This window comes from Maylandia zebra, linkage group LG3 (genome assembly GCF_041146795.1).
Source record: "Maylandia zebra isolate NMK-2024a linkage group LG3, Mzebra_GT3a, whole genome shotgun sequence".
Lineage (NCBI taxonomy): Eukaryota > Metazoa > Chordata > Actinopteri > Cichliformes > Cichlidae > Maylandia > Maylandia zebra.
Genome location: NC_135169.1, coordinates 50,948,385 through 50,975,590, shown reverse-complemented (window position 1 = coordinate 50,975,590; position 27,206 = coordinate 50,948,385). Strand labels below are relative to the sequence as shown.

The following is a 27,206-nucleotide window of genomic DNA, read 5'->3' as shown; positions in this document are numbered from 1 at the left end:
CATCCTGGACAGGGAGGAACGCTGGTTTGAGGGCGGAGTCAAGGAGGGCATTTACGTGAAAAGGGAAAGACCATCTCTGAATCCAGGAGGGGGCCTAAGGGTACATCTGTCACCATCTTACATGCTGTGATGGCAGCCATTCCCCAACTCTCTGTAAATGGTACTCATGGCCATTGATCTTTGATCAGTGGGTTTTGGTCAGTGGTTGTTGATCAATGGTCATGAGAATCTGCATGATTAAGATTAAGGAACTGACCTCCCAGCCCATTGTCCCTTCAGTGAGCTGGTTTCAGTCATTATGCAAATGTACTGTTTATAAGGTTTGGGGAAACCTGCAGTCAGCTGAGACTGAAGAAGTCACTTGGATGATGACGAAACGTTTCTCCCACAAAACGCTACGTCCAGATGAACAGAATCAACTTTTGGAGATTTACTTTCCTGGATGATTGAGAATGGATCAAGTAGAAGATAAAGAAATCTTAAATAGAAATGTGACTGCTGACATGTATTTGGGTGTGGGTGGGGTGGTATTACAAATGGGATAAAGTGGCAGGATTGAGCAGCAGTGCAGACTGAGCAGTACACGATTTTAGAGTGGCAGTTAGTACAGTAATGCACGGAGTAAAGGTTTTTATTTTTATTTAAATACTAATAAAAATTAATTTAAAGATCATCAGTTATACCACAATCTTTGTTTTTCTCTGCTCTTTTCAGACCGGTTCCAGGCACCAAATTAAACACAGCTTCACATCCAGCATGAAAATGATCTTCTTCTGGCCTCTCCTCTCTGTTTTGAGGTGGCAGTAGCTGACAGCCTATTTGCACTAAAGAGACTTTGGCTGTTGAACCACAGAGATCTCACAGAAGTTAGAGGAGAACAAAACACAAAACTGAAAATGGAGAGACAGGGGAGCAAACTAACTTAACCACAATGATTAAGTGGTCAAGTGGTTGTGCAAATAGGCCTTGCAGACTAACACAAGTGTAATTGTTGGGGGATGGTCAAATTTACCCAGTTAATTTTTAGGGTTTTGTTTTGTTTTTGCTAATGTCCGTCTATAAAAATGCATTTTGTACTGACTTATGTTTTGTTTACAGTTTGTTTCGTGTCACGTGGTATGATTTATTATATCCACCAAAGAGATCTCGTCATTCCTGAGTAGGGATGGGTACCGGTATCACATAAACGGTAATAACCAGACCGAAAAGCAGCGCACATTTCGGTGCTTTATTTCGGTGCTTTCTTTTCCTGAGATGTCATACACTTTAGATTCTAGCCAATGATTTTACGTTTCCGAGGATAGTAGGCGAGCCCAGGTACGTATGTTCTTTTAGAGCAGAGCTACAGATTAAAAACGCCCAAGGCGAAGCGGTCAAAGTCTGGCTGTACTTCACAGCAAAAGATGCAAACTCAGCAGCCTGCAACAAGTGCTTTAAGGTGATACTGTGCAAAGGAGGTAACACCTCGAATCTGATGAAACACCTGGCAACGCATAGCGTTTTTTTAAAAGCAGAGAAATGCACCGTATTTGATAGCTTGCTGCAAGACCTCACACCGTGCACATCTACTGCGGGTGTGGTGTCTGTTATCGGTCCCGGAGTTAGCAACATCCCCCAAGAACCCGAAGAGTAGAGTCCTGGCCCCTAGCCCTGCCAGTGTAGCAGAAATGATGAGGATGATGATGCAGCAGCAGCCGTTCTTCTCTGCGTGAGTAGCTTATTGTTGTTCGTGTGTAATTTACGTTGAGTAGGCTAACCACGTTATTACATTAATGCATGTAAGGTGAACTAGCAAACACCGTCGTAGTTACATGAGGCTGTCTTCTTGTTTGATGGCAGATACTCCCTTCACCCTGGCCAAAAAGGCTAAAATGACCAAAGAAAAAGTGGAAAACAGTTAAACATGAAAGGTTTTTGGACAAAGTTGGTGTTTTTTTCCCCCCATTGATTAAGCACTGCTTCCAGCCAAGAGTGATACCATAAATCCCCTATAGCTGCAGAAAAGGCTAACATTGTTATCTTTTTACAAAAAAACAGCTGAACATGAGAAGTTTGTGTTCTTCATTCTTTAAGCACCGGTTTGAGCAACGTTTAAGCACCGGCACCGTTTCAAAACTATCAGTTTGGTACTGGTATTGGATAAAACCTAAACGATACCCATCCCTATTCCTGAGGTGTCCTGAAAGCTTGAAAATAAGTTGAAAAATAGTTTACTATGAGTCACCTCATCTATACTTCTAGGTTTTCTAATTTATTCTATCATAAGAGCAATGTTTGAGGTCTAAATTCAGAAATACTGGCACATGAGTTGATAGAAAAGCTAATGACACAGCAGCTTTTTATCAACACTGTTTACATGCTGGAGGGGTAGATGAGGCCTGCAGGACACACATGGGTGGTTTTTCTTGATTTAAATTTGTTTTCCTATCATAAAATTACATAAAATATTTTTTACAAAACTATCAAGGTTTATTTTTCTCCATTTTTTTTTTAACTTTCATGAATCTAAAATAAAGATTTTGTGGAAATATTACAAAGGATTTTTCTCTCTTTTGTCTGCTTGTAAGATCTGTTTCACGAATTCCCATGGCCCTCAAACTTATGCAGAGACAAAATCTACTTCTGTTTCAGCCTAATCCAAATATAGTGTAGATGGCTTTTATACTACCCCTATCTGTATATAATCTGCTCCTATTGCACTTACTTCTCTTGCACTTCTGATTAGATGCAAATTGTATTTCGTTACCCTGTATTTATACATGTGTAATGACAATAAAGTTGAATCCTAATCCTAAAGATCAGAGCTTAGTAAACAGGAAAGTTGGTTGTTTTCCTATTGTGGTAGACTGTTAACACTGAGGTCTTTTGTCACATCCTGAGATGTGTAACCATGCCAAAGTTCAACAAAAGAAAATACAATGTAGTGTTTCTCATGTTTACACATTTCCCATTGGATCAGGTAATTATTATAAACTGCTGATGGCAGTCAGGTGTCATTTAGGCTTAGCAGCAGAAGAGGACATAGCAAGATGACATATTTATAACCACTGCTGTCAAAGCTTTATTTCAGGAAAAGTTAATAGAATCCCATTGAAAAAGTGTATGAATACAGAGTTTTATATCTTAGGGTAAGGTCTTTGGCTAGTCCATTGAGCTCCAGTCTTTTGAGAAGTATTAGTAGTAGGGTCTACTTAAAAAGAAAATGGATAGAAAAATATAGTTATAAGACAATATCAAGGACAGGATTATGAAGATGTCAGCGTTTGAGTTGAAGAGCATCATAGGCATAGCAACACAGAATGTTAGAATAGTGATGAAGAAAAGATGTGGGTTTGAATCTCAGGTTACTATGAATAAAAATTAAAATCAATCAAAAATTTCAAAGTTAAATCAAAAGTAATTTATATTATTTCAGACTTTCTTTCAAATCAAGTTCAGAGTACCAGTGACATTAGCTTTGAGGAAAAAACAGTTGAAGTTGAATGTATCTATTGCAGTGAGTCTGCCAATTTGGTAGAGTGGATTGCAGCCAGGTGATGTTGTGGTGAGGATCATCCCCGTAAGTATTTTGTAACCTGGGTTGTCGGTGTTGTCTGCCGTGACGCATCAAGGTCCATCCACCTATTGTATGTGTCAAGTTAATTTTTTTTTAAACAAATAATCGTTTTTGAATTTCAAATAAAAATAGTTTTTTAAACTTTCTGAATTCTATAGTATTTATCTTTATTAAATTGAACAAAAACAACTGATGTCACCGAGTCAATGCGTTTCTCGCCATTATAATGGTGAGAAACGCATGTATACATGCACTTGCAATGGGTTATAAGCAAACTTTCTCGACTAAAGAAAAACACTTCTTCATTTTGTGAATAATTAGAAGCGTTAATTGAGACTAACATAAATCTGCTTCCTCAGTCAAGGTATAAATTAGTACAAGGAAGGAAATTTTTGTTTACACAATGCTTGTACCCACTTACTCCTAATCAAAGGTGCTATATCCAAGCTTATATATGCACAAGGGGTCTAGTAGAGTGCATGTTTGGTGTTTGAAAGAGTCATTTTCAGTGCCTTTGGAATATACTTTGATTCATGCCGAGAAGATGCCTTCAATTCCAACAAACCACAGACAAGGACTTGAACATGTCATGGTCAAATTACCGCATTCTACTCTGTATTTTTTTTATTCATTGCTGGTATATTGAGACTGATGCATCTCACATTTTCATTTCTAATTCTACTTGGAGTATCCTCTTTTTCATTTCATGCTCCTCCTTTAGATACTTCAACTTGTGTTAATGAAATTCAATAGCCAGCTTTTCATTCATCGTAAGTCTTCTGTTCGAGCAGTGCTGGCACACATCATAGCTTCTGAGGAAGCTATGCCTTGCAACTCTGCAGTTCTGTCCATTTCACTTCCACCTACACACAAGAACAGTTCATATGATCAAATGAACACATTAAACGAGACACCTGTTGATGAAAAACAATAATCTGAAATGAGAGAATAGCTAAATCAATGCACTAATATACTCAAATCAGGTGTGCTTGATCCCTCATCTGAACTGGCTCTCTGTCCTGGTCGTTGTGTCCCTGGGCAAGACACTTTACCCTACTTGCCTACTGGTGTTGGCCAGAGGGGCCGATGGCGCGATATGGCAGCCTCGCTTCTGTCAGTCTGCCCCAGGGCAGCTGTGGCTACAACTGTAGCTTGCCTCCACCAGTGTATGAATGTGAGAGTGAATGAATAGTGGTATTGTAAAGCGCTTTGGGTGCCTTGAAAAGCGCTATATAAATCCAATCCATTATTATTATTATTATTAACTGTCTAGATGGCCATTATAGGATATGTTCGCCAAAGGTTGTTGGTTCTCTATTATTCCTGTCAGCAATTCACTCAACTGCTCAGTGTCCTTATTTGCAGGTCCTTCAGCAGTCTTAAACCTCTCTCTTCAGGTTTCTGCAACAGTCTTTTTTAGATTTTTTTTTATATTCGTCCACAAAACTTGTATAACATAAAATATGAAATGAAAACCCTTTAACATCACATAACAGTAACAGAAGTAGGGCCGCTAACACGGTCACATAAAGTTAACAATCCTTACCTAAAGTTGGTGAATTACCCTGTAAAAATTTTTTCATTGCACTGAACTCATTACAGATGGATTGCCATGAAAAAGAAACTGATTCATCTCTGATAATATTTAATATTATGATCAGTCTGTCATAATGTTGAAATCAGCTGGAGATGCACTGATTACAACTCCTTTTCCAAAAAAGCTGGGGCACAGTAAAATGGAGATAAAAACCAAATGCAATTCACAGTGAACAACACATCATGAAGCTTTAATTAGAAGCAAAACCCAGACTGTAGAATGTAATCCAGTCTGATTTCAGAATCCCTTTTCTATTTGGAGTAACCATGTTCAGACCTCATGTGATCCTATAGCTAAAATTTGTTCAGATTAATTCTGGCGAACTCAGACTTAAACTCTAAAGAAAGTCTTTGTGGCAACAAGAACAGGAATATTTTCAAACAGGTATGCACAGGTGAGCTCAGCTGTAATTAATGGCAAGTATTCTGCATGGGTGTGGGTGTGCGTGGCTCATATTTAATTTACATTTCATTTCACTACATTTCACTGTGTGTCGCTACATTTCACTGTGTGTTATACTTGTATAACTATGCATGTGACAAATAAAGAACCTTGAAACCTTGAACCTGAACATAAGACCACACTCCAAATAAAATAAAGATGGCAACCCATTTCCATGTAGATTCCTTTAATGTTATAGTTTTTTCTGAAACGTTTGAAAACAAGGCCCTGATGAACAAAGCAGAGCCAACTAAATAATAAAACAGCTTTATATGGCATAGTTTGGTGGTGGACTATCAAAATAAATGAATCATAAATAATAAATAGCTGGACTGAAGAATGTCTTCCACAAGGAGGCTGAACAAAATAACAGCTGTAAAATGATCACCTGGCAAAAAAAGCAGTTAGAATAAAACCTGTGTACACAAATTACTTCATTTAGCCTCCAGATGATATTACTGGTTTATCCTCATGTAAGACAAGCACAGTAACTCTTTGCTTTATTTTTAGCAACCTCTAAAACCACATTCTTTAGCTACTCTTTTTTTTCCAGAGTTATTTGGGTGTCTAAGTGAAAACATGGGGCAGTGGTAACAAGATTGTTCATAAATTTTGTGTTAATCCTGATTCTTTTGGTTAACAGCTGCTTGATATCTGTCTTCTTTTTCATTACATTCATTCATTTCATGTCTTTGGGAATGTAAGCCTGGCTGCATCATAGTATTTCACATGTAGCTCTTGGCAGCCGTGTGGTCAGCTAGCTCCAGTTGGCTACACATAATTCAGCTAATTTGAACCTCAATCAAGCATACGAGAACCTAAACCATGTGTTTCACACAGTGCCATGACTGAAAGGAAACCATCACAATAAGGCAAAATTGCCTGCCACACTCCAGCCAGATCAAAGCCTTGTGGTTTTGCCATCCATAAGGTTTATTTTCTCCTATCATTCCCAATGAGCACTGATGGGCATTTTTAAAGTGAGATAGCAGCTTGATGTGTTGCCTTATAGCTTAGTTACAGCTCTTTTTCCCATAAGCGGGATGCTAATGCCCATAAGTGAAAGCAAATGTGAATTCCAAGAGAATCCAGGGTTTAAGTGTTCCCATGGCCCACAGGAGGGGAAATTTTGCAGAGAAAATAAGAATCTGATTTTCTATACTCTCAGCTGTAGCTCGAGATACTCGAGATGCCATCACCTGCGTTTTATGGTGAGAAATAAATTTGAGCTTAGCCAGGTAAATTCTGTTCCCATGGGTACAATCTGCCTGTAGACATAAATGACTGTGAATGAGCCAGTATCATAAACTGAAACTGACCTCACCTTCTTCACATTTATGGGGATTAAGAATCAAAAGAACCATGCTCATATCAGCATAAGCTGTGTACACAAATGCTGCTGTAAAAATTGAGTTAGTCTGAGGTCACAAGTTGGCGCTTGCAGAGAGAGGGGGATGTGCAAAGCAACCTGGCAGCCTTTCTTGGGGGAAGCCCTATTTTGATCCCTCAGATTGTACCAGATCCATGCATCTGGTTAACAGAGGATCTTCTAGGAAGTGGTGTACTTCGAGGCCATTTTTTGTTATTAAAATAGTTAAGTGGCTCATAAAAGTTTGATCAATCATATACTGGCAAAGCTTGCAATCAGCTCAAGTCAGTCGTAAGACTTCCAACTGTTTCCATGGGTGCCAAGCAACAGATGTATAAGAAAATATTGCTGTAAAGGTTGTATGTATGTGTGTTCACTTCATATAAATAGCTGCATTCTTCGTTTTTCTTCGATCCCAACTTCTTGTACAGTACACTCTAAGTGATGAGGGAGAGATTTTTTAAGGACTCCACAAAAGCAATTCACTTTTTACTCACCTGTAAAAGCCAAAATTACTGTATTTTCTATAAATAACTATACCCAGAAGCTGCCTTTCAGTTTCTAAACATGAAAAACATACACAAGGTTTTCAAATTACAAACGTAGTTGTTAGCAGAATAAACAAAATCAGGATATAGTAAAATGCAAGTAAAACAGAACTTGAAATGTTGTGTCTAGGGCTTTTATTTTGTTTATTTGTCTCACATTCAGTTTGGTTTGTGCTCAACCAGATATCATCTAAGAATAAGGGAACAAATGCTATTATCTTAAAGTTCACACTGGCTATGCTTATAAAAAACAACACACATCTACTTGCACATCTGTTTCCACAGTACCTTAGTGCTACAATCAACAACACAATAGAACTATGTTTTATTTTATTTGTCTGTCACCAAACATATATGGCAACTGTCTAGTGAAATTTGTTTTCTACTCTAAGTGAAACGTCAATCTATAAGAAAAATCTGACAACAGGTCAAGCATGCAACAGAATCTAGAAAAATAAACATTCTTTAAATGCCCTTGTCACTTACATGAGGTCTTAGTTTTGTCTGGGCATAGCAGTAGTGTTTGAACAACTGATCTTTTAATTGTTCTCTCGAGGAACTCTGAAAATGTCCATCTGCATTTTGTTCATACAGTATTTTCTGGAGTCAAGTTAAAACTACCTGGAATTAGAATGTCTGACAGCACAATCCTGTAAGAGTAAGCATTAATCCCTGAGTAAATATAACTTAAGGCATTCACAAACGTGGTATGTAATGTGCTACTCTTCTACTCTCTTCTCAACTTTGTGTTCTTTGATTTTTTTTCCCATCTTTTTTTACCGAGATGGTTGGTGAACAAGTTATTATACATCTCATCCTCTTCCTGCTGCTCCCTCATGTCTTTGTGCCAGGGTCCCCACACCCCACCGTTGTACTGAGGATTAGAACGCAGGTCTTTAGTTGGGTAGCACACCGGCACAGCAGTCTTGTTGTACTGAGCTAGCCGCATTAGCATCTTCTTTACTATATGCGGGTAGCGCTGAGACAAGTCCACTCTCTCATAGGGGTCCGCTGTAATGTTGAACAGCCAGATGGACTTACCTCGGTCCCAGCGGACACGTTCATTATGCAAGCGAGTGGTTAGCCGCTGATTCAAAAAAGTTTGTGGGGGCACCCAGTCACTGTAACCAGGCACACCTGTTAGTAGCTTCCAGTGGCCAACTCGGAGTGCAGCCTGAATAGCTGTGTTCCATAGGCCGTACCCAGCCTTCCACGATCCATTTTTGGCTTTGATGTAAATTGGGTCAATATTATGGAGAATGTCATGACGAGGTGATGGGCGGCCTTCACTAATAGTTTCCCAGACGTCATACCCATCCAGATTCAGATCTTCATCTAAAGTTCCCTCACCTAGGGTTACCAGTGTAGGGAACCAGTCAGTAATATGGATCAAAGATCGACATTTTGTTCCTTTGTTCATTAACAAGGGACTGTGAACAAAGCCCACTGCCTTGATCCCCCCTTCCCAGTATGTGGCCTTACTACCCCTCAAGGGCCAGTTACTTCCTCCTGCTAAAGGCTGGCCCCCATTGTCAGAAGAGTACACTATAACTGTGTTGTCATAATAACCATAGTGTTTTAGTGCTAATGTCAGGTTATGAATGGCTTCATCCAGGCAGGAAACCATGGCAGCATATTTACGACGGTACGGGTTTGGGATGCCCTTGTATCGCTCGAGGTAGCGAGCAGGAACTTGCAGTGGGGAATGAACCGCCTGGTAAGCCAAGTACAGAAACAAAGGTTGCTTACGAGGGTTGTGATTTGCTAAAATACTGACAGCCTTTTGTGTAAACATCACAGTAGAGTACAAGCCGCGGTCCTGTTCCCAAGCTGCTTCTTCCCCTTCATACAGATCATAGCCACACATGCTAGGGCCTTGGCATTTGTAATGACTGTAGTAGTCCCCACTTCCTAGCAGGGAGCCAAAGAACGTGTCAAAGCCACGCTGGGTAGGAAGGCATCCACGTTTGTAGAAGCCCAGGTGCCACTTCCCTACCATGTGGGTGGAGTAGCCTGCGTTCTTTAGCTTCTGGGGCAGAGTGATATTTTCCAGGGGTAGGCAGTTGGGCTGAGCAGCTCGGATGACAGAATGCTGAAGGCCTGTGTGGATCTGATATCTAAAGGAAAAAAGAAAAAAGAGATAAATTGTCATATATTAACCACAGTAGCCCTACACACCCCAATAGGGTGACTTTTCACAGAGAGGATCTCTGTACTGAAAATTTTACACCAATATGTTATTATCCAAAGCAGAAGAGGGCTTATAGGCCTGCAAGGGCAGGGTAATGTTGAGAAGTCCAGTGAAAAGAAGTTGATGGGTAATGGGAGGCAAAAATAACAGACCAAAGACCAGACAGTAAACTATGATTTGTAGCAAAGGGTGACCTGCAGCCAACTTGGCAGCAGGTCACCCTGTACTTCATCTGATAAATGAAGAACAGATACTATACTAAATGCAAATATAAACTCCTAATTTTGGTGTGCAAGGGAATTCATTTTTTTTAGATGGGTGATTTATTTGACTTTTAATGCTACTTTGCAAAAACTTGGACCTGCAGGAGTTTTATAGAATCGTTTATGAGTTCTAACTCAAAACACAGATTTTCCACGTGCAGAACTTCCAAGAATGTCCCAGTCATATGCCTCCACACAATCAGTTACTCAACAATTGAAAACATCACAACAGAGGAGGCTTGACATAAGTTTCCAAAGTGACATAAACACTTTCTTTATACACTTAAAAAATAAGTGAAAACACAAAGTGTTATTGTAATATGTCCTATAAATTATTATATCTGAATTCCCTTAGTATGCTACACTCCACCTTAAATGAAAGCAGTTTGCTTCATAATTGCTTCATTCCAGTATACTTCAATAATGTACACTCAGCAGACAATGGCTTAAATAGTAATCACTTATTATTGCTATGTAGTTTCAGTAAGTTTGTACTTCTCTTCTCAGGTACATAAATAGCAGAGCTGTTGAATAGGTTCCCAGCTTCAAGTTCTTCAGAACCCCCAGATCTCTAAGAATCTGTCCTGGTCAACTAACACCTCCAGCCTGGTCAAGAAGACCCATCGGTGCCTCTTCTTCTTGAGGACATTGAAGAAGAACAACTGACATACTGGGTAATGTCTACCGCTGTGCGATAGAGAGCATTGAGAGCATGTCACAGTCTGGTATGGTAATTGCTCTGTCGCTGACCACAAAGCACTCCGGCAGGTGGTGAAAACTGCCTAACACATCACAGTGACTCCACTTTCCTGCCATTGAGGATGTCTACAAGAAGAGATGTCTATGCCGAGCACGCATCATTCTCAGGGATTCCTCTCATCCTGCCAATGAAGTCTTCCAGCTCCTCCCCTCTAGAAGGCGCTACAGGACCTCACAGACTAAAACCAGCAGGATTAGGAACAGCTTCTTCCCAACTGCTGTCACCCTACTGAACTCAGTCCCCACTGAACCTTTCCATTCACACTCAACTTAACCCGTCTACACTGCTCCTCCCCCCTATCCCTCCCAATGACCACAATCATGACTGTCATTTATTCTAATCATTCACCGTATGCTCACACTGGTTACTGCTATAGTTTTAGGACACTGGCATAGCATAGTCTCTGTCATAGTGCGTACACTGTTCACTATTATAGTCTGTTCAGATCGCTAGGCTTTCACTACTGTAGATGTCTTGATGCATGCTCAATCATCCAGGTAAGTAAATCTCCAAAAGCGATTCTGTTCATTTGGCCGTAGCGTCACAATTAACCTTAACAAGCAACATGCAACTAACCATAACATGTCTTTAATATGATTGTGACGGAACTCACAATCATATTAATTGTGACGGAACTGGAAGTGGATTTGAAGAGGTGACAGTACAAACCACTGCACTACTCTACCAGTCCAAGTGAATATTTGTAGCAAATTGATTGGGATGAAGGGATTTCTGGGATATGGTTGGACGAAAAAATGGTACTTCCCTGCAAGCATAAAATACCAGACCTTTTCGTATAAAAATGTACTTCTGGCTGGCTATAGCACAACTGGAACACAAACTATTACATGACCTACATGCAAAACTGGTGTGGTTCTAAAGAGAAATGTTAAATCAGATGTACAATGAAAAACTGACTTTGTATCTAACACCATTTAACTTGCGACACAGCATTCTGTGTATTATGTAGAACTGCTTTTCAAATTTGTCTGATCTTTTCATTTTATCATTAAACAAAAAGTTGTGCATATTGCATTGCATATGGGTGTAACCTTTCAGCCATTTGATCATAAGCACAGAGCTTTCTAGGCTGAGCACATGTGTGATGAATTGATGGGATTATAGCTGTTACACAGTTTCATGGAGCCAACAGCTGAAGTAAATACTCTTCAGATGCTAAGGATTTTGCTTAAGTGGAGAATATTTGTATGATTATTTCTCACCATCTCTGCTAACTTGTTCCTGGGAAATCCTAACCTACCTCATCACCAGTGTTTCAGTGCCAGCTGCAGCTGGCAGAATTATGCTTTTGGCCTTACACTGTGCTTTGCTAATTCAAAATGTGTTTTTGGCCCTTTTCCAAAACTACTGGGGACTGCAAATGCAATCTTTATAACATAGAAAATATTTTTGACTCATATCCAAAGCTGGTTCCCATGACTTTTGAAATTTCAAACTTTACAGGATAATAGTAAGGCCCATATCTGAATCTGATGTTTCTAGGCATTGCAAGTCTTTGAGGTGGATTTAAAACGAGACCATACCAGACCTTATTGTATAATATGGCAATGGGTCGACTTTCTTGTCAATTGGTGGTCTAGGCAGGTGAAGCACTGTAACTGTAACCCAGCTACATTCAGTGTTCAGCTGACTGCATAAGGTATGATTTATGCAACCACTGCCTTAAACAGTCCTTGTAATTTTTGTTATCTGTGACTTTTCAGATTTACTGCTTAGATGCCAAAATACAGTTACTTGCATTAATAAACAGAAAAATTTGTGGTTGAGTGTTATACTTTCTGACATCTCAGAGAAGTCCAGTGTACCAGTTTAAATTTGGGTATAAAATGTGAATTCATTTTGCTGCCTAATAAATAAAATATATTGTCACAAATTAATCTGAAGGTCAAAAAAAATAATAACAATAATAATAGCACTGTCATTATGCTCTTAAATAGCATATTGACAGTGCTATTGAAGTTTGATTAAAACCATGTTTCCTACTGCCATTGTATTGAGAAAATATAGGAATATATTGATTGATATGTGGTATTTCCCCAAAGTACAGTGGTATTTCTTTCATATATATATATATATATATATATATATATATATATATATATATATTGTTAAAAACTAACTGAGAACTTGGATCTAATACTCTAAATTATCTTCAATCTCTTTTAATTCTATTTAAATAAAGATTACTCTTCTCCTTCTGCCTTTTGAATCAGTCCCGATAGAACAAAAGAGAAAACTACAAAACAACAATGTCAAATGTATTTAGACATATACATGTGCGTTAAGACTTGACCCTAAAGAGCCCCAAAGCAGCTCCTGCAGGTTTGATGGTGTTCACATACCAAAAGGTTACAGCCGTGTAATTGGCATGTCATGCTAAGAGCAGCCTGGGCTCGCTCCACAAATCAGTAAAACCAGCTTGAGGTCTTGATGGAAAATGCTACAGAGGTAAAGACTTTCAAAGTATGTCTGTGTTGTTTCTTTTTGACATACACGAGGGTGAATATGATTTGACTTTATAGGTTTTGGAGCACCTGAAGGACATTTCTAGGTCTTTAGTGTTTATAAGGACTTAAATAATGACTGCAGTAACTACTGCTCTCTTGAGACCAGCAGGGCATAAGCCGAGGATCTAAAGCTTTGGGGGCTGGCTCTTTTATCTAGCCTGGACTCAAGCCTCACATAGCCAGAAAAATATTTCCAGCAAAGAGTGGCTCACTTCCAGTTCTTATCATGTACAGACAGCTGTTGTATTTGCCCAGGAAAATGCAAGTTCTGCTTTCAAACACAGCTATAATCATGCTATCTCTCTGGTTTATTTACACAACCACTAAGCCAAAACGCCAGCAAATCATACACGTCATTAAACTTGAATCACAGAGCCCTGACAATCGCTAAGGTCCCACATGGCAAGTGAATTGGTGACTCCTTCAACCACTGAGGTTGAGGAGGTTCCCGGACAGACTAGCTGCCCAAACTGGGAGCTTTTCCTAGTGTTTCTGCACAACTTTCTCATCAAACATGGCTCAAATAAGAAGCCTCAGCCTAATGATCTGCATTTAATCAAAGTCAGCCTCGAGTAGTTCATCTTACTTTGCTCTTCCTTATAGCAGCTTCTTTGTTAATTTCCTTGCTATCTCTGCAGTTCTATTGCTCCCTTGGCTTGGATTTTATGTTGTGTATCTTAGATTACTCTTGGAACTAACATTGCTGAGTCGTTCCATGCACTTGTACCATGCACTATCATAGATAACAGTCACATACTGAAAGTGTTAACTTGTGGCACTGACGATGTTTTAATATTGCCCATACGCTGTATATTTGCTCCAGACCAGTCGATCCCCAGTTATCATTTAACTTCCTTTGTTTGATTAACTTGAGCAAAGCTGTGATGGCTGGCAGTCCCTTGGGCAGTTTTGTTGGATTAAAAACATTCTGTCAACCTTGGCAGAATGTTTTTAATCCAGCGATACAGCCCAAGGGACGGCACACTTTCTGTAGAAATGTGAACATTAAATCAATAAATGCACCCATCTTTCCCTAGAAACAACTCCATTATCCTGCCCTTTTTACAAGTTTGCCTGGGTAGGTTATCTTGTCCAATTAGGACAACATCTCCTATATTCACCAGAGTAGGCGTAGGAGTTTCATACTTGTGACTAGATTTTACATCCATCAAGAAGTTTTTCCACCAGCAGTTCCACCCCCATCTTGGACCCATGTCCTCCTGGCTTTTGCTGGTCACCTGAGATGGCAGAAGAGAAATTAGTCTCCCACCAACCAGGAAATGAGAGGGTATAAGTAACTGGAGCTCTGACGCTTCACTGTATACAAAGAACAGAGGTCTGGGATTTAAAACTGCCTTTCCTCCTATCAGCGAACTCAGGGGATCCTATCCTATCAGGGGCGATCATGGCTTAAGAGTTGGGAGTTCGCCTTGTTCCTTGGGCAAGACACTTCACCCATTGCCTACTGGTGGTGGTCAGAAGGCCCGGTGGCGCCAGTGTCCGGCAGCCTCGCCTCTGTCAGTGCGCCCCAGGGTGGCTGTGGCTTGCCATCACCAGTGTGTGTGAATGTGTGTGGATGACTGGATGTGTAAAACCCTTTAGGGTCCTTAGGGACTAGTAAAGCGCTATACAAATACCATTTACCATTTAACTCCTCAAAGTTTAGTGAAGCCCTCCGTAGGACCCTCTTTAGACTTGTTTTATAGACCCCAAAAGTCTTTCCCACAAGCAGCCCCACAAAGCAGCATGCATGACAATAAATTTCTAGGTGATCCTGTTATCACTGAAAAATCTTGTAATCTCTGATTCTTTAATTGACTTCCAAAAACTTAAATCATAAAACTTGGTCTGCTCAAGCAAACGTTTTGGCATTGTCGCTCGGTAATGGAGATGTGACTTGCTATGCTAGTTTCACCTTCATTCACCTGCAACTCTAACAACATGACACTAACCATCTGCCCCTTAACAACCAGTACATCTCCCTCACTTGCAAAAGAGTATCTCTGACCCCATCACACAATACACTACTGAATAAGAAGCTGAGAGTATCTATTACTGGTAGGCAGTACCACTAGCTCAAACTAAAATCAGGATACTGCAGCCTGTCTCCCACTATCTGTGTTTATCTAATAATGGCTTCAAATCTTTGATTGTTGAGTCTCTCTTGACATCTTGCTCGTATTTCAGGTTTAAGATTTCCTTTGCTGAAATTATGTTCTTGGGTAACTTTCCTCTAAAAAACATCTGCCATGGTGAGCTACTCTGGAATTAGTGCTCCCTTTATTGTTTGACTACAGTGGGAATTGACCATGAGCCTTTTAACCCATAGTTATTCTCAGTACTGTTTTTAACCTTCTGTACTTCTCTAGGTCTAGCTGTGGTTCAGCTCATTCAGTGCTGGTAAGCTATACTGTAGCCTACAAGGTAGATCTTAGCTCAGAGTTCACCTCATCTTGAACACATCAATCCTTTTTAACTTCATCAGTGAAACATGTATTCCACCACAGCTTACTTTGAATAAGGTTCTGAACACTGTCATGTGGTGTTTAGCTCAGCAGGATTGCTTTTGCTAGCACAGTGTGACCACAGCTCTGGATTTGTGAAACTTTGTAATTGAGTCACAATGTTGAGGCAGCAGCACTGTCACTGGAATCCAGTGTTGGGGAGTAGCGGAATATATGTACCGGCATTATGGATTTAAAATACAAAATATGAGTAACTGTATTCTGTTACAGTTACCGTTTAAATGGGCGGTAATCAGAATACTTTATATTGTATTGTAATGCTCCTAAAACATCAGAATGATGCATCAAACACCACTCTTAATTTATCTCATAATGTGGCATGTAGTATTTCACAGTCAGGCTGTTTGCCAGTTGTCTCAGTGACACTTGATGCTGAAAGTGGTCCAAGCAATGTACATCCTAAACTGCTTTCAACAGCTATTAGTGATTTTGTTATTTTCTCAACCTTGCAACACACTACATGCCATTAATAATTCACTCCTATTGATAATAAGAGTTCAGTGCCTTTTATTGTGAAACCAACAAGCTGCTCTGTCCTTTTCAACTCTTTGCTGTGTATTCACCACATTTTCCAGTGACACTCCCACATGAGCGGATGATCCGAAGTTGTGCCTCAGCAATGATAGCATTAGCTCTTTCACTATGCTCTCATGAACTATGCGTTTTTGGCTGCCTCCATCTGGCAAGCAATGACACCAAAGCATTTGTTCTGCTACTATCAGTACTCAAATGTACTTCTTTTTGATCGCAAACTAATTGATGATGTCAGGAGGTGAAACACTCAACTCTGCAGAATTTCACTATGTGTTAAGGCAGACATAACACTATGCCAGTTTTCTTGCTTCCTCTTTGTGAGCAGTCACAGAATGTTCTGGATAATATTCTCTTTCATGTTTGTACTTGCACAATATATCCAGTGTGATAAACTCCATTTGCTGTGTGTAGCTCTATGTATGCCCTTAGGGCGACTTTTTCACTGGGGTACTGAATTTTGTTTATTGGTTCTGAAGAGGTTCTGTTGGCGCTCTTGTTAATGTTCCAGTCAGATAGCTTCTCCCATTTACACAGTACATCACTGTTATGAATAACTGTTTTATACTGAGACCAGAATTCATGCCGCTAACTTGTTTTTCTATCAGCAACATAACTGATTGTTTGTCTGATGACCTGAGTGAACTTGAACTTGCATCACTACCCTGTACACTCGTAGATTTGCACGCCTTCTGAATTAATCTACTGGTGCAAGCTTGCCATGCAAGACTATGGTCGTGGTATCCCTGAATACTTGCAATCTCTACCTACAGATCATCCATTGGCATTATAACATCAGTGCCATGATCCATTAAACTTTCCTCCTTGGCTGACAAGACGGACAGCATTTTACAGTGATGTGGATTGTTCCCTGCTTTCTTCGAATCTATTCAATGTACTCGGCCACCTCTGCAGCTAGTGTAAGCTAGTGTTAGCTTCTTGTGTCATGCAGAAGTCAGGTTTCTAAACAGCTCTCGACAACTGTTAGAATTCAAAAGGCAAGAAGCAATCAGCTAAGTAAAGAGAAACAGCTGTCCATCATTACTTTAAGAACTGAAGGTCAGTCAGTGAGGAAAATTGCTAAAACTTTGAATGTGTCCCCAAGTGCAGTCACAAAAACCATCAAAAAGGGAAAGGGAAAGGAAAACCAAGAGTCACCTCTTCTGCTGAAGATAAATTCATCTGAGTCACCAGCCTCAGAAATCGCAAGTTAACTGCACCGCAGGTTAGAGCCAAGATAAATGCCACACAGAGTTCCAGTAGCAAACACATCTCTACATGTTCAGAGGAGACTGTGTGAATCAGACCTTTATGGTCAAACAGCTGCTAAGAAACCACAACTAAGGAAAAGCATCAAGCAGAAGAGATTTGTTTGAGCCAAAAAACACAATGGACATTAGACCAATGGAAATCTGTGCTTTGGTCTAATGAGTTTGGTTCCACCTGCCATATCTTTGTGTGGTGCAGAAAAGGTGAACGAATGGTCACTGCATTCATGGTTTCCACTGTGAAGCATGGAGCAGGAGGTGTGGTGGTGTGGCGGTTCTTTGCTGGACCATCATTCATTTTTCAGCAGGACAATGACCCCAAACACACCTCCAGGCTGTATAAGGCCTATTTGACCGAGAAGGAGAGTGATGGAGAGCTGCGCCAGATGGCCTGGCCTCCACAGTCACCTGACCTAAACCCAATTGAGATGGTTTTGGATGAGATGGACCGCAAAGTGAAGGCAAAAGGGCCAACAAGTGCTCAGCATATTTAAGAACTCCTTCAAGACTGCTGGAAAACCATTTCAGGTGACGACCTCATGAAGCTCATTGAGAGAATGCCAAGAGTGAGCAAAGCAGTAATCAAAGGGGTGGCTCTCTTGAACAATCTAAAATCTAAAAAATGTTTTGAGTAATTTTTAACTTTTCTGTTTACTTTATAATTCTATATGTGTTCATTCATAGTTTTGATGCCTTCAGTGAGAATCTACAATGTAAATAGTCATAAAAATAAGGAAAAACCATTAAATGGTTGCCCAAACTTTTGACTGATAGTGTATAATGTGAGTATGGTGAACAAGAAGATGGTTCAGATGCAGCTGGTAGCCAAGGTAACCAGTCTAAACAACCTGTAAAAACTCAGTCAGGAGCTTAAGAAGGTCTTATGTTTTGGATTCAGTCCTTTAGTGACTTAAATTTGTCATGACAAGTCTCTCCAAGTATGCCAGTGAGACTTGAGACAATTTTGTTTTCTGAGCTTTTGTGAATATCCAGTTTACACAGACATGTAATGTTTCTCAACACAGGAAGAGATGCTTTTCTTTCACCCATATTCAACCTCATCATGCTTATCTCGCCATCAAACTGTTTAACTCCTCACTGGAGGGGAGAGGGAGGAGAAACAGGGGGACAAGGGAGGGCGGGAACAACTGAGTTGTAGGTACTTTTCTACACTGTGCAATATTTGCAATATTTGACTTTTGTTTTTTGTTTTGTCTTTTTTCTTATATTTGACTGTGCAATAATCGCTGTGCAATATACTCACTCAAATGAGCAATCCTATTTATCCATATTGTATATTCTGTATCTATATATGTGTATATATGGTGTATTTATGCTTATATCCTTACTCTCATTCCCCTTAATGTATCTGTAACATGCAACTTCTTTCGGTGCTTTGCTACTGGAAACTGAATTTCCCGGAGGAATCCACCCGAGGGATTAATAAAGTTTAATCTAATCTAATCTAATCTCTCTGTGACCACCTGCTCATTATCAGAAGCATGGAACCATAACTGAATCTACACCTAGATGGATCCTAAGGTCGCGGCTCCACTTGGTGATCAGAGCAGTGGGCAGCAGCCAGGGGTGCTACAGTTTTCTCATTATTGTCTTGGACACCCATCAATGTGATGCAAAACATTGTATAAACTCTTTTGTTAGCTCTTTTGGTTTGGGCCCAACAGGGCCTTCAAAGACAGCAATAGTTAGATCTGCAAATCAATGTTTAGGTGGAAAGTCTGAAAAAGTGTTATAGTTGAGTAGTAATGAAATTGTTACAATTCAAAGAAAGCATCAAACTATGTAATTGTTTGCCATATCCTTTTAATCTTCAAAGCTCTTCAAAGTTTGATTAATTTCCTGATGCTTAATTTCCTGCCTTGTGTCTTCTTTGTAAATTTAAAAATGTTTGGAAATAAAAGATTTATGGCATAATTTTTTTTTACTCTTACTGTAATCTTGTACTTGGAAGCGACTTACTTCACTTTAAAGTTAAGAAAAATGTAGAATGGGAAAATGCTGTTCCCAGAAAGGGGTGGTCAGGTGGCCTAATTCCTCCTGAAAGATGATTTGTCTCTAGACTACAGTACTTGAGTAATCTTGCCATAGGCATAGATTGGATAAGAGCATGTATATGACCAGTGCATGAATGTAACTTCAGTAATTGTTTTGGGGTACAACTTTAATGTACTTTAAGGTACTTTAAGGTACTTTAATTTTTTTATATAATGTACTCTAGGTGTTTCTCTTATGCTGATATATGCTTCTAATGCACTATAATAATGGACTTTGTACCCCACACAATGTTTAAGCTTTAGTTAGTTATTATTTTTCAGATTTTAAGATACGAATATGACACTGTAATATTATAAAATAAAGCTACACTGCAGATAAGTAGTTATATTGATCCCCAGCTGCAGCAAGAATGTAATAAAAACAATAAAGATTATAACAATAAATATAGTATAATGTGTATATGTATTTATCACCGCTCACTCAAAACAAAGGACTTTTTCAGTGCACTTTTCGCGTGACAGATCTGTATGAGGGCACGGACAGCACATGAGCCTGGAGATCGTTTCCTCTAGTGTATTTATTTCTGACCAAACACGTCCTTGATCTTCCCAGACGCCAATAGTTTCTCCTCTAAACTCCACGACGCATGGTTACTACAACCGGGACAGAGCAGAGAACAGTCTCTATAATGCACTCTACCTTCCCGTCATGAGCTGGCTCCTGGACGGGCTGCAGAGAGGTTGGACGTAGTAATTCTCCAGTTTGACTCCCTCTGCTGCCAACCGGTCCAAGGTCGGGGTTTTGATCTCCGAGCCGTGGTACCCGACATCCCGGAAGCCTTGATCATCCACCAGGATAAAAATGATATGTGGCTGAGAGCTCGATTTCCCAAACTCATTCCCTTGGTTGTGCAGCTCAGCGTTCCAGTTTTCCCACGACATCTGAACGCTCCAGGTCTGCGAAATAATACAACCGAAGAATAAACTTAACGGTACCCACAAGATAAACATGTTTCAGGCAGATTTAGATTCAAGTCGGCGTTAACTGTTGGCCCATAACGCTGTGTATGCGGGCGGCGGCGTTTTGCACATGTTCAGGGGGAACGGCAACACTTGGAAATCGGGTTCAGTCTTTCTCTCCACGCCAACAATCCTCTGAGAGCTCCAGGATTTGAGGAAAGGTCCCAGAAAACAAACACATCTGGCGTAGCTGCTTTTTTCCTTTTACCGCGGGCGAAAACGTTCATACCGTGATAGACACACAAGCCCATGCTGAGGTTTGTCGCAGCACAGCTTTAGTCATTCTTCCGGTTGCGTAGTTTTTGTCAGAAGACGCGCTGGACTTCCAGAGCTAACTCGCAGCGTGTAACAGCTGCTCCACTGCAGATGTTCTCCATCCTGTGACTGAGCCGCGTTTCCAAGCTGTCAGCGCTCTGAGGACTGAATCCACACGCTGAGGAGGCAGGTCCTTCTCTCTTTGCAGCTCCCAGAGCAACGTTTTACCAAGAAACATCCAGGAGCGGCCCTTAACCCCGTGTGTGTTAGCCACAACTACAAAAATTATGTTTGTAGTACTCATCTTTAAAGATGAACTAAAACTCGAAAAAATTACCCCCCCTCCCAAAGAATAATTAATAATTATATCTTAAGTTAATGCTCAACCCTGTTAAATCACATGCAAGTGAGACTAGCAAGATGAGGGCACGAAGACGACAGAAAAACTGATGAATACCAGTATTTTCAGCTGTATAACTACAGCTAATGAGGATTTGATAACTTGAAGGACTTTTGTAGGTAAACTAAAAAAGTAAGTAATGGTTTTGAAGTGCCGTGTTTCACTTACAGAAACAACAATATACGATCAAAATGTTCTGAGACTGTCTGGTTGCAATATGTTTATGCACATGCAACATCTACTGTTGGGATTCTGGGATAAACATAAAAGGACTGGTTCTTATACAACCCATTTCTACTTACTCTTCTTGAGCACTCAAAGTGCTTGATACAACTCGTCTCATTCACACCTATTCATACAAGCACTTTTTGATGGTTTTCTATTTAAATGCTTCCAGTCTAACATTCTCACATTCAAACTCTGAAGTATTGAAGTTGCCAGCATTCTTGCAAAAAACATTTTAGATGGTGAGTGTGTTACACTGACAGCTACATCTGGCTTCATCAAATTGCTGATAGGTTTCTGAAATTAATACATGATTTTTACATTTACATTTCTTATCTCTGTATTAAGACCATTATAGAAAAGGGCTGTGTCCTTTTTCAGAAAACAAGCTAGTAGGGTATTGAAATAGCGTTGCATTTTAGCAGGCGCTCAAAGTTCTATGAAAAATGTGCACTAGTGTTGTGACATCTAAATGAGGTGGGACTTGGCAGCCTGGTTAATTAGAAAATAAAACATTCTAATGTTATAAAGTTATTTTTGTAGGGTAACCTTAGACTAACCAAAAGAGGCTGAACCTTGAAAACACTCTTATAGAAAGGCAAGAAAAAAAACCCAAGCACCTGGCTAATAGTTGATATGTTTATTTGTAAAATTGTTGCTGTGAGTTTGACAGAAAAGTGAGGACTGTGCTGATGCAGGCAGAAGGTCTTAACTGTACCATGCAATTGTTCATTTGCCAAATATAAAAGCCATTAAACTTATCCATAAATCCATTATCCATGACACATGGTGATGCACTGTCATGTAATGTGCTTGTGCAATCAAATTTTTTGTGATGTAGCGTTCTTCAAACATTATTCACTTACTCTCAGTTAAGTTAGGTTGGGGATGAAGATTTTTCCTGCTTTCACTGTCACCAGGACCTGAATTAAAAGCAGAAATGTCATACAAGTTGGTAGAAGGCATTCGAATTGAATAGAGGTTGCAGCTTTGCAAGCTAATAGTTCCCTCATAAATCCCAGAAAGAAATGTTTAGGTATCTAAGCTGAAAAATCTTAAAAGAATAAATTTAGCCTCACTGTAACCTTGACAGAAATAGGAGTGGGTTTTTTAAAAACCGTTTTTCTAAATATGAGACTCATTTAAGGTGTTTGTTTGCTCCCAGGTGATACAGCAGTCTCTATCTGGTGCTGACCTAAATCTCTCCATATGATCCAATTGTGCTATGTAAAGAAACCTGCTGTAAGTCAATGACCTGGGCCAGAGATGTTAGGAAAGACTGGAGGTGCTGTGAAAGGCCCTCACATTCTGTAACTTTAAGTATACAAAGTATACTTCACCTACCGCCTACTGGTGTTGGCCAGAGGGGCTGATGGCGCGATATGGCAGCCTCGCTTCTGTCAGTCTGCCCCAGGGCAGCTGTGGCTACAAGTGCAGCTTGCCTCCACCAGTGTGTGAATGTGAGAGTGAATGAATAGTGGTATTGTAAAGTGTTTTAAGTGTCTTGAAAAGCGCTACATAAATGCAATCCATTATTATTATTATTATTATTATTATTATTATTATTATTATTATTATTATTATTGTATTCGCATGCACATACACACCAGTCAACAGAGTAGTGTGTAGACAAATTATTTTTCTTGTTAGAAAAAAAGCTGATAGATTTAAGCATCCAGAGCAAAGATTGTGCAGGAGAGTTCATTTAGCATGTCTGCACGTGTTACTAGAATAGAAATGATTTATGAATCATCAGTCCATGATAAAAATCAAATGTATTCAGTTTCCTAAATAACACAATTCACAAACTTAATGTTCAGCATTGAAAGAGGTACAATTACTTAGTCGTGCTATTACAAAGAGATGAATATAAGGTTCAGAAACAGGATGTGACCTCAAGTTCTTAGAATGTTTTAGGAACTGAGCTCATCAAAAGTCACTTTTACTATGTGGTGGGATAGTTTTCAAGCAACACCTCATTTGATAGTCTGAAACAAATAATAAATGGTTACAAAAAAGAACAGTCTCGCCACATTAAATGGACATTATGTGCAATTGCTAAGTTTTCATGAGTCTCTGCAACTGCATTATGCTTAGGAGCTATCAGACACAGCTATTAATTATGATGATAAATGCATTTGAGATGCAGTATTTTTTTTTTTTTTACTTAGTGCTTCTTCCCCTAAAATCTAACCAGGCTTTATAATCTATACTGCAACAAGGCACTGAGAAGTCAGATATTAAATACTTTAATGTTCAGTTTAGAAAGTTGTTTTTATCTTTGAACATAGTTCAGGAGTCTGACCAAGAAAATATAGATGACTAAGTTAAAATAACTACCATTCGATAAACACTAGTGCAGTAGCCTGGAGCGCTGCAGGCACTGAAAATGAAAATGAAGATACTGGCGTCCCAGTCCAACCAAGTCATAGCTTATGTTTTCCAAGTGGAAGTTTGTTAGGCAGTTTGCTGACTTTAAGTTTGTCTAACCAAAACCTCAATAGCACAGGTGTTCAGTCTTATAAATTAGGTGACTTTTCAATCGTTTGATGGGAAATAATGCTTTGGAAGGATTAACATGGCATAATGTACTCATACCCTACAAATGGAAATGCCTACCTAGAGGTCATGTGCCATATAGGCCGCCAAGCTATTTCATTTTCTCCTGAAAAACATTATTCTTATTTTTTCCATGAACAAAAAGCAAGGAAAATCAGGGCAAATGTCAGATCTTGTAAAATGTATTCTGTGTTTCATCAAGAGTGGCAGGCTAAATTCTGTCAGGGAGCTGCAACTTTTTGTGCCAAGTGCGAACTACAACCACATTTTAATACTAAATAAACACTTCCAACACATGTAAAAACTGTAACCTTTTAGAGTGCTTTTGCCTGTATACAACAGCAATGTAGTGGATGATTTCATTGTGTGAGCAGAATGAGATCTGAAGTGGATTACCCATATGAGCTCCCACCCCAGCTCTGTTATTGTCTCACACATTCCAGAGTGAGTTGATGGTGAACCAGATGGAGTCTACAAAGCAACTGTGTCTCAGTGGAGAGAACCCATGATTAGCTGATAGAAGAGAAATGTCAGCAATGCTGAGAGCTGCCTTAGTTCAGCTTTTGGCCCATTTAAGTTATGTTAAACTTTATTAACTGTTTGAAAAGCAAAACATTGTTCAGAGACTTTCAGCTCTTTTTGGAGAATCTGAATTAGCAATTTTGGGCCACTGGGGATAATCCAAACAGGTACGCTGTGTTCACACTACAACTGTGGACACTGGTTGGACTGGCTTTCCAACCAAAAATGTATAAATAATGTTGTCAGTCTTTTTTGAGTGACCTTTCTAGAAAGTTGAGAATGGCTTTAATATACTCTTTGCTTTTAATTCTGTTTGGTCTTCACTACTTCTAAACACGATGTTTAGAAGTACACACTGTGTTTTCAGCTAACTTTTTAAAACTATACAGTATAATCCACTGGCTAGTTGCTGAGTTTTAACTTTGTACAGCAGTGTAAATTAGGTTACGTCAAAACAGTGAAACTGCTGATCATAAAATGAAATCTGTGGATAAGGATTGTTTTTGTCAGGATACCTTGGCATTACATATGAACCTGTTATGCACGCTTTAATGTTATTTTCGATGTTAAATGTACTGGGTTAACAATCTAAACAAAAGTAAGCAGCAAGAAACAAACAAACCAAGTCAACTAAGCTTCAAGGATGGGAAACACCATTAGAAGCCTTGTGATTTGCACTAATCCTCACCCGTTTATCTCCTTATTTGAACTTTGTCTCTCTTTAAAACCAGAGTTTGCTTTCAGTGCTCAAATTTGTCACAAGTATGGCATCAAGGGAACTATGTCAGAGGACCTTTTGTGTGTTTCTCAGAGACACTAGTGGCGCTGAGTGATGGGTTTTAATGAGATCATCTATATATGGTCAAGAAAGAGAGATTCTGCAATATTTTAGTACAACCTTTGATGCATTTTCTTCTGTGTATAACACCATCTATCACCATCTGGAAACTTTTTCTCTCCCCTACAACAATCTAGCGAGTCAGCTTATCTTAAAAGGCTAAAGGCAATGCTTTGACCTTTCAGCAGATCCACTCCAAATCTGGGGTGAGTTAAAAGTTATAATGAACAGCAGGCGATCCCAATAAAGAGTGATTAGGAAAAACAACACAGCAGACGCCTCCACAATAAATTAGTATTCAGCTCTAGGCTCCTGGGTTTTACGGGACTGACTGGGCAGAAACAAGCTGTTTCTTGCTAACATTTCGTGTCTACCAGCCATTTTAGTTTAATAATAAGCTGTACCATTTTACACAAAGGACAATGTTGTTTAAAAGATCACTTTTTCCAGCTTGTGTTGTGTAGGTTCTGTTGTGTTTATTAACCAGATTCAGTAAAATGATGATGGCTGTAACACAATCTTAAAATGATATTCAGTGTATTGCTCCATCAAAGCCACAGTCCTAACCTGCTGTTGCCTGCATTGTCTGCACGTCAGACAAGCCACAGCAAAGAAACCTTACTGGGTTAACAGAAGGGGCCCTGTTTGTTTCTGCTTGGCTGACTTCAGACATACTCTTCTGTTCAGATACAATCGCTATCTGCTTGGTTTCCATGATGTTGCTCAGGTGAACAAGAATCAGAATTCTCACCTGTCACCCACAGTTGCAGATGTTTGAACAGCTTTAGTCTGTGCGGATGCAGATGGATGATAGATTGCAGTGAAGCAAATTCAGAGAACAAAAGACAGAGTGAAAATTCTTAAAGCACAAGAGCAGTCAAAGAGCATAGAAAGACTGTCACCATTTAGCATATACAATTACCATATAATTGTAAAGTGACTTTTCCCCCGATATTTAATTTATTTTAATTTTTGGAGATTGCTTAGATGGCTTAGCAGTTTCAATGCTTTCTATTCAGATCATTTGGGGGAGTCATGATCGAAGCTTGTTTCATCACACAGACCAAAACAGTCAGTAAATACCACTATGTTTAGTTTTATACCAGGATGTGTGCCTTAAATTTACAGGTGAAACGTAATGTATGAATCCAAACAAAATAAAAGTGACAGGAAGTTTTTGTCCTTAATTTAATTTTTGAAATTCAAGTTTCATGGTCAATGCCAGGAATGTTTACACAGTCCCTAAGAGCAAGAAGCAAGAAGAAAGATCTGTGCCATTGTCTCCTCACTTGTGAAAACCACTAAAATTAAGGGGACATTCCAAGCCACAAAAGAGGCTGGAGAGATGAACACGATGATAGTTGTAATGGTGGCCTTGACACCCTGTTCAGATGAAGAACAGATAAGGACGAGCTGTTGAGAAAATCCTCCACACAGACCTGTTGCCTTTTGAAATGTGGGCAAGTGTTGATGCAAAGGTATGCATGGTAAGTGGAAACCCTTATTTCGTTCTTGACTTTCAGGTACATAACACAGCTAGAGGGAAGACGCTACACACACAGGCCACTGGGGCCAAGGGCAAAGGCAGACAAAACAGATTGTGAGGCAGATAGTGTATTGCAAAAAGAGATACAGTGGGGCAAAAAAGTATTTAGTCAGCCACCGATTGTGCAAGTTCCCCCACTTAAAATGATGACAGAGGTCAGTAATTTGCACCAGAGGTACACTTCAACTGTGAGAGACAGAATGTGAAAAAAAAAATCCATGAATCCACATGGTAGGATTTGTAAAGAAT

General features: G+C 39.5%; 2 protein-coding genes across 6 annotated transcripts in view; one reads left to right on the top strand and one right to left on the bottom strand.

The window, feature by feature from the left end:
* Nucleotides 1-2,796, top strand: part of adam19a (ADAM metallopeptidase domain 19a) — an 86,572-nt gene extending 83,776 nt beyond the window's left edge. For all 5 annotated transcript variants that reach the window (XM_014414477.3, XM_076881985.1, XM_076881983.1 and 2 more), the window contains one exon: nucleotides 715-2,796. In XM_014414477.3, the coding sequence (XP_014269963.2) occupies nucleotides 715-760 (46 nt within the window). In that variant the 3' untranslated portion in view covers nucleotides 761-2,796. The remainder of the gene's footprint in view (nucleotides 1-714) is intronic.
* Nucleotides 2,797-7,637: 4,841 nt separating this feature from the next.
* Nucleotides 7,638-21,132, bottom strand: arsj (arylsulfatase family, member J). The gene is made up of 2 exons (XM_004575833.3): nucleotides 20,293-21,132; nucleotides 7,638-9,628 (listed from the first exon to the last, which is right to left on the bottom strand). Exons 1-2 carry the CDS (start codon nucleotides 20,601-20,603, stop codon nucleotides 8,239-8,241), a joined length of 1,701 nt encoding a protein of 566 aa, XP_004575890.3. The 5' UTR covers nucleotides 20,604-21,132; the 3' UTR covers nucleotides 7,638-8,238.
* Nucleotides 21,133-27,206: the final 6,074 nt, after the last annotated feature.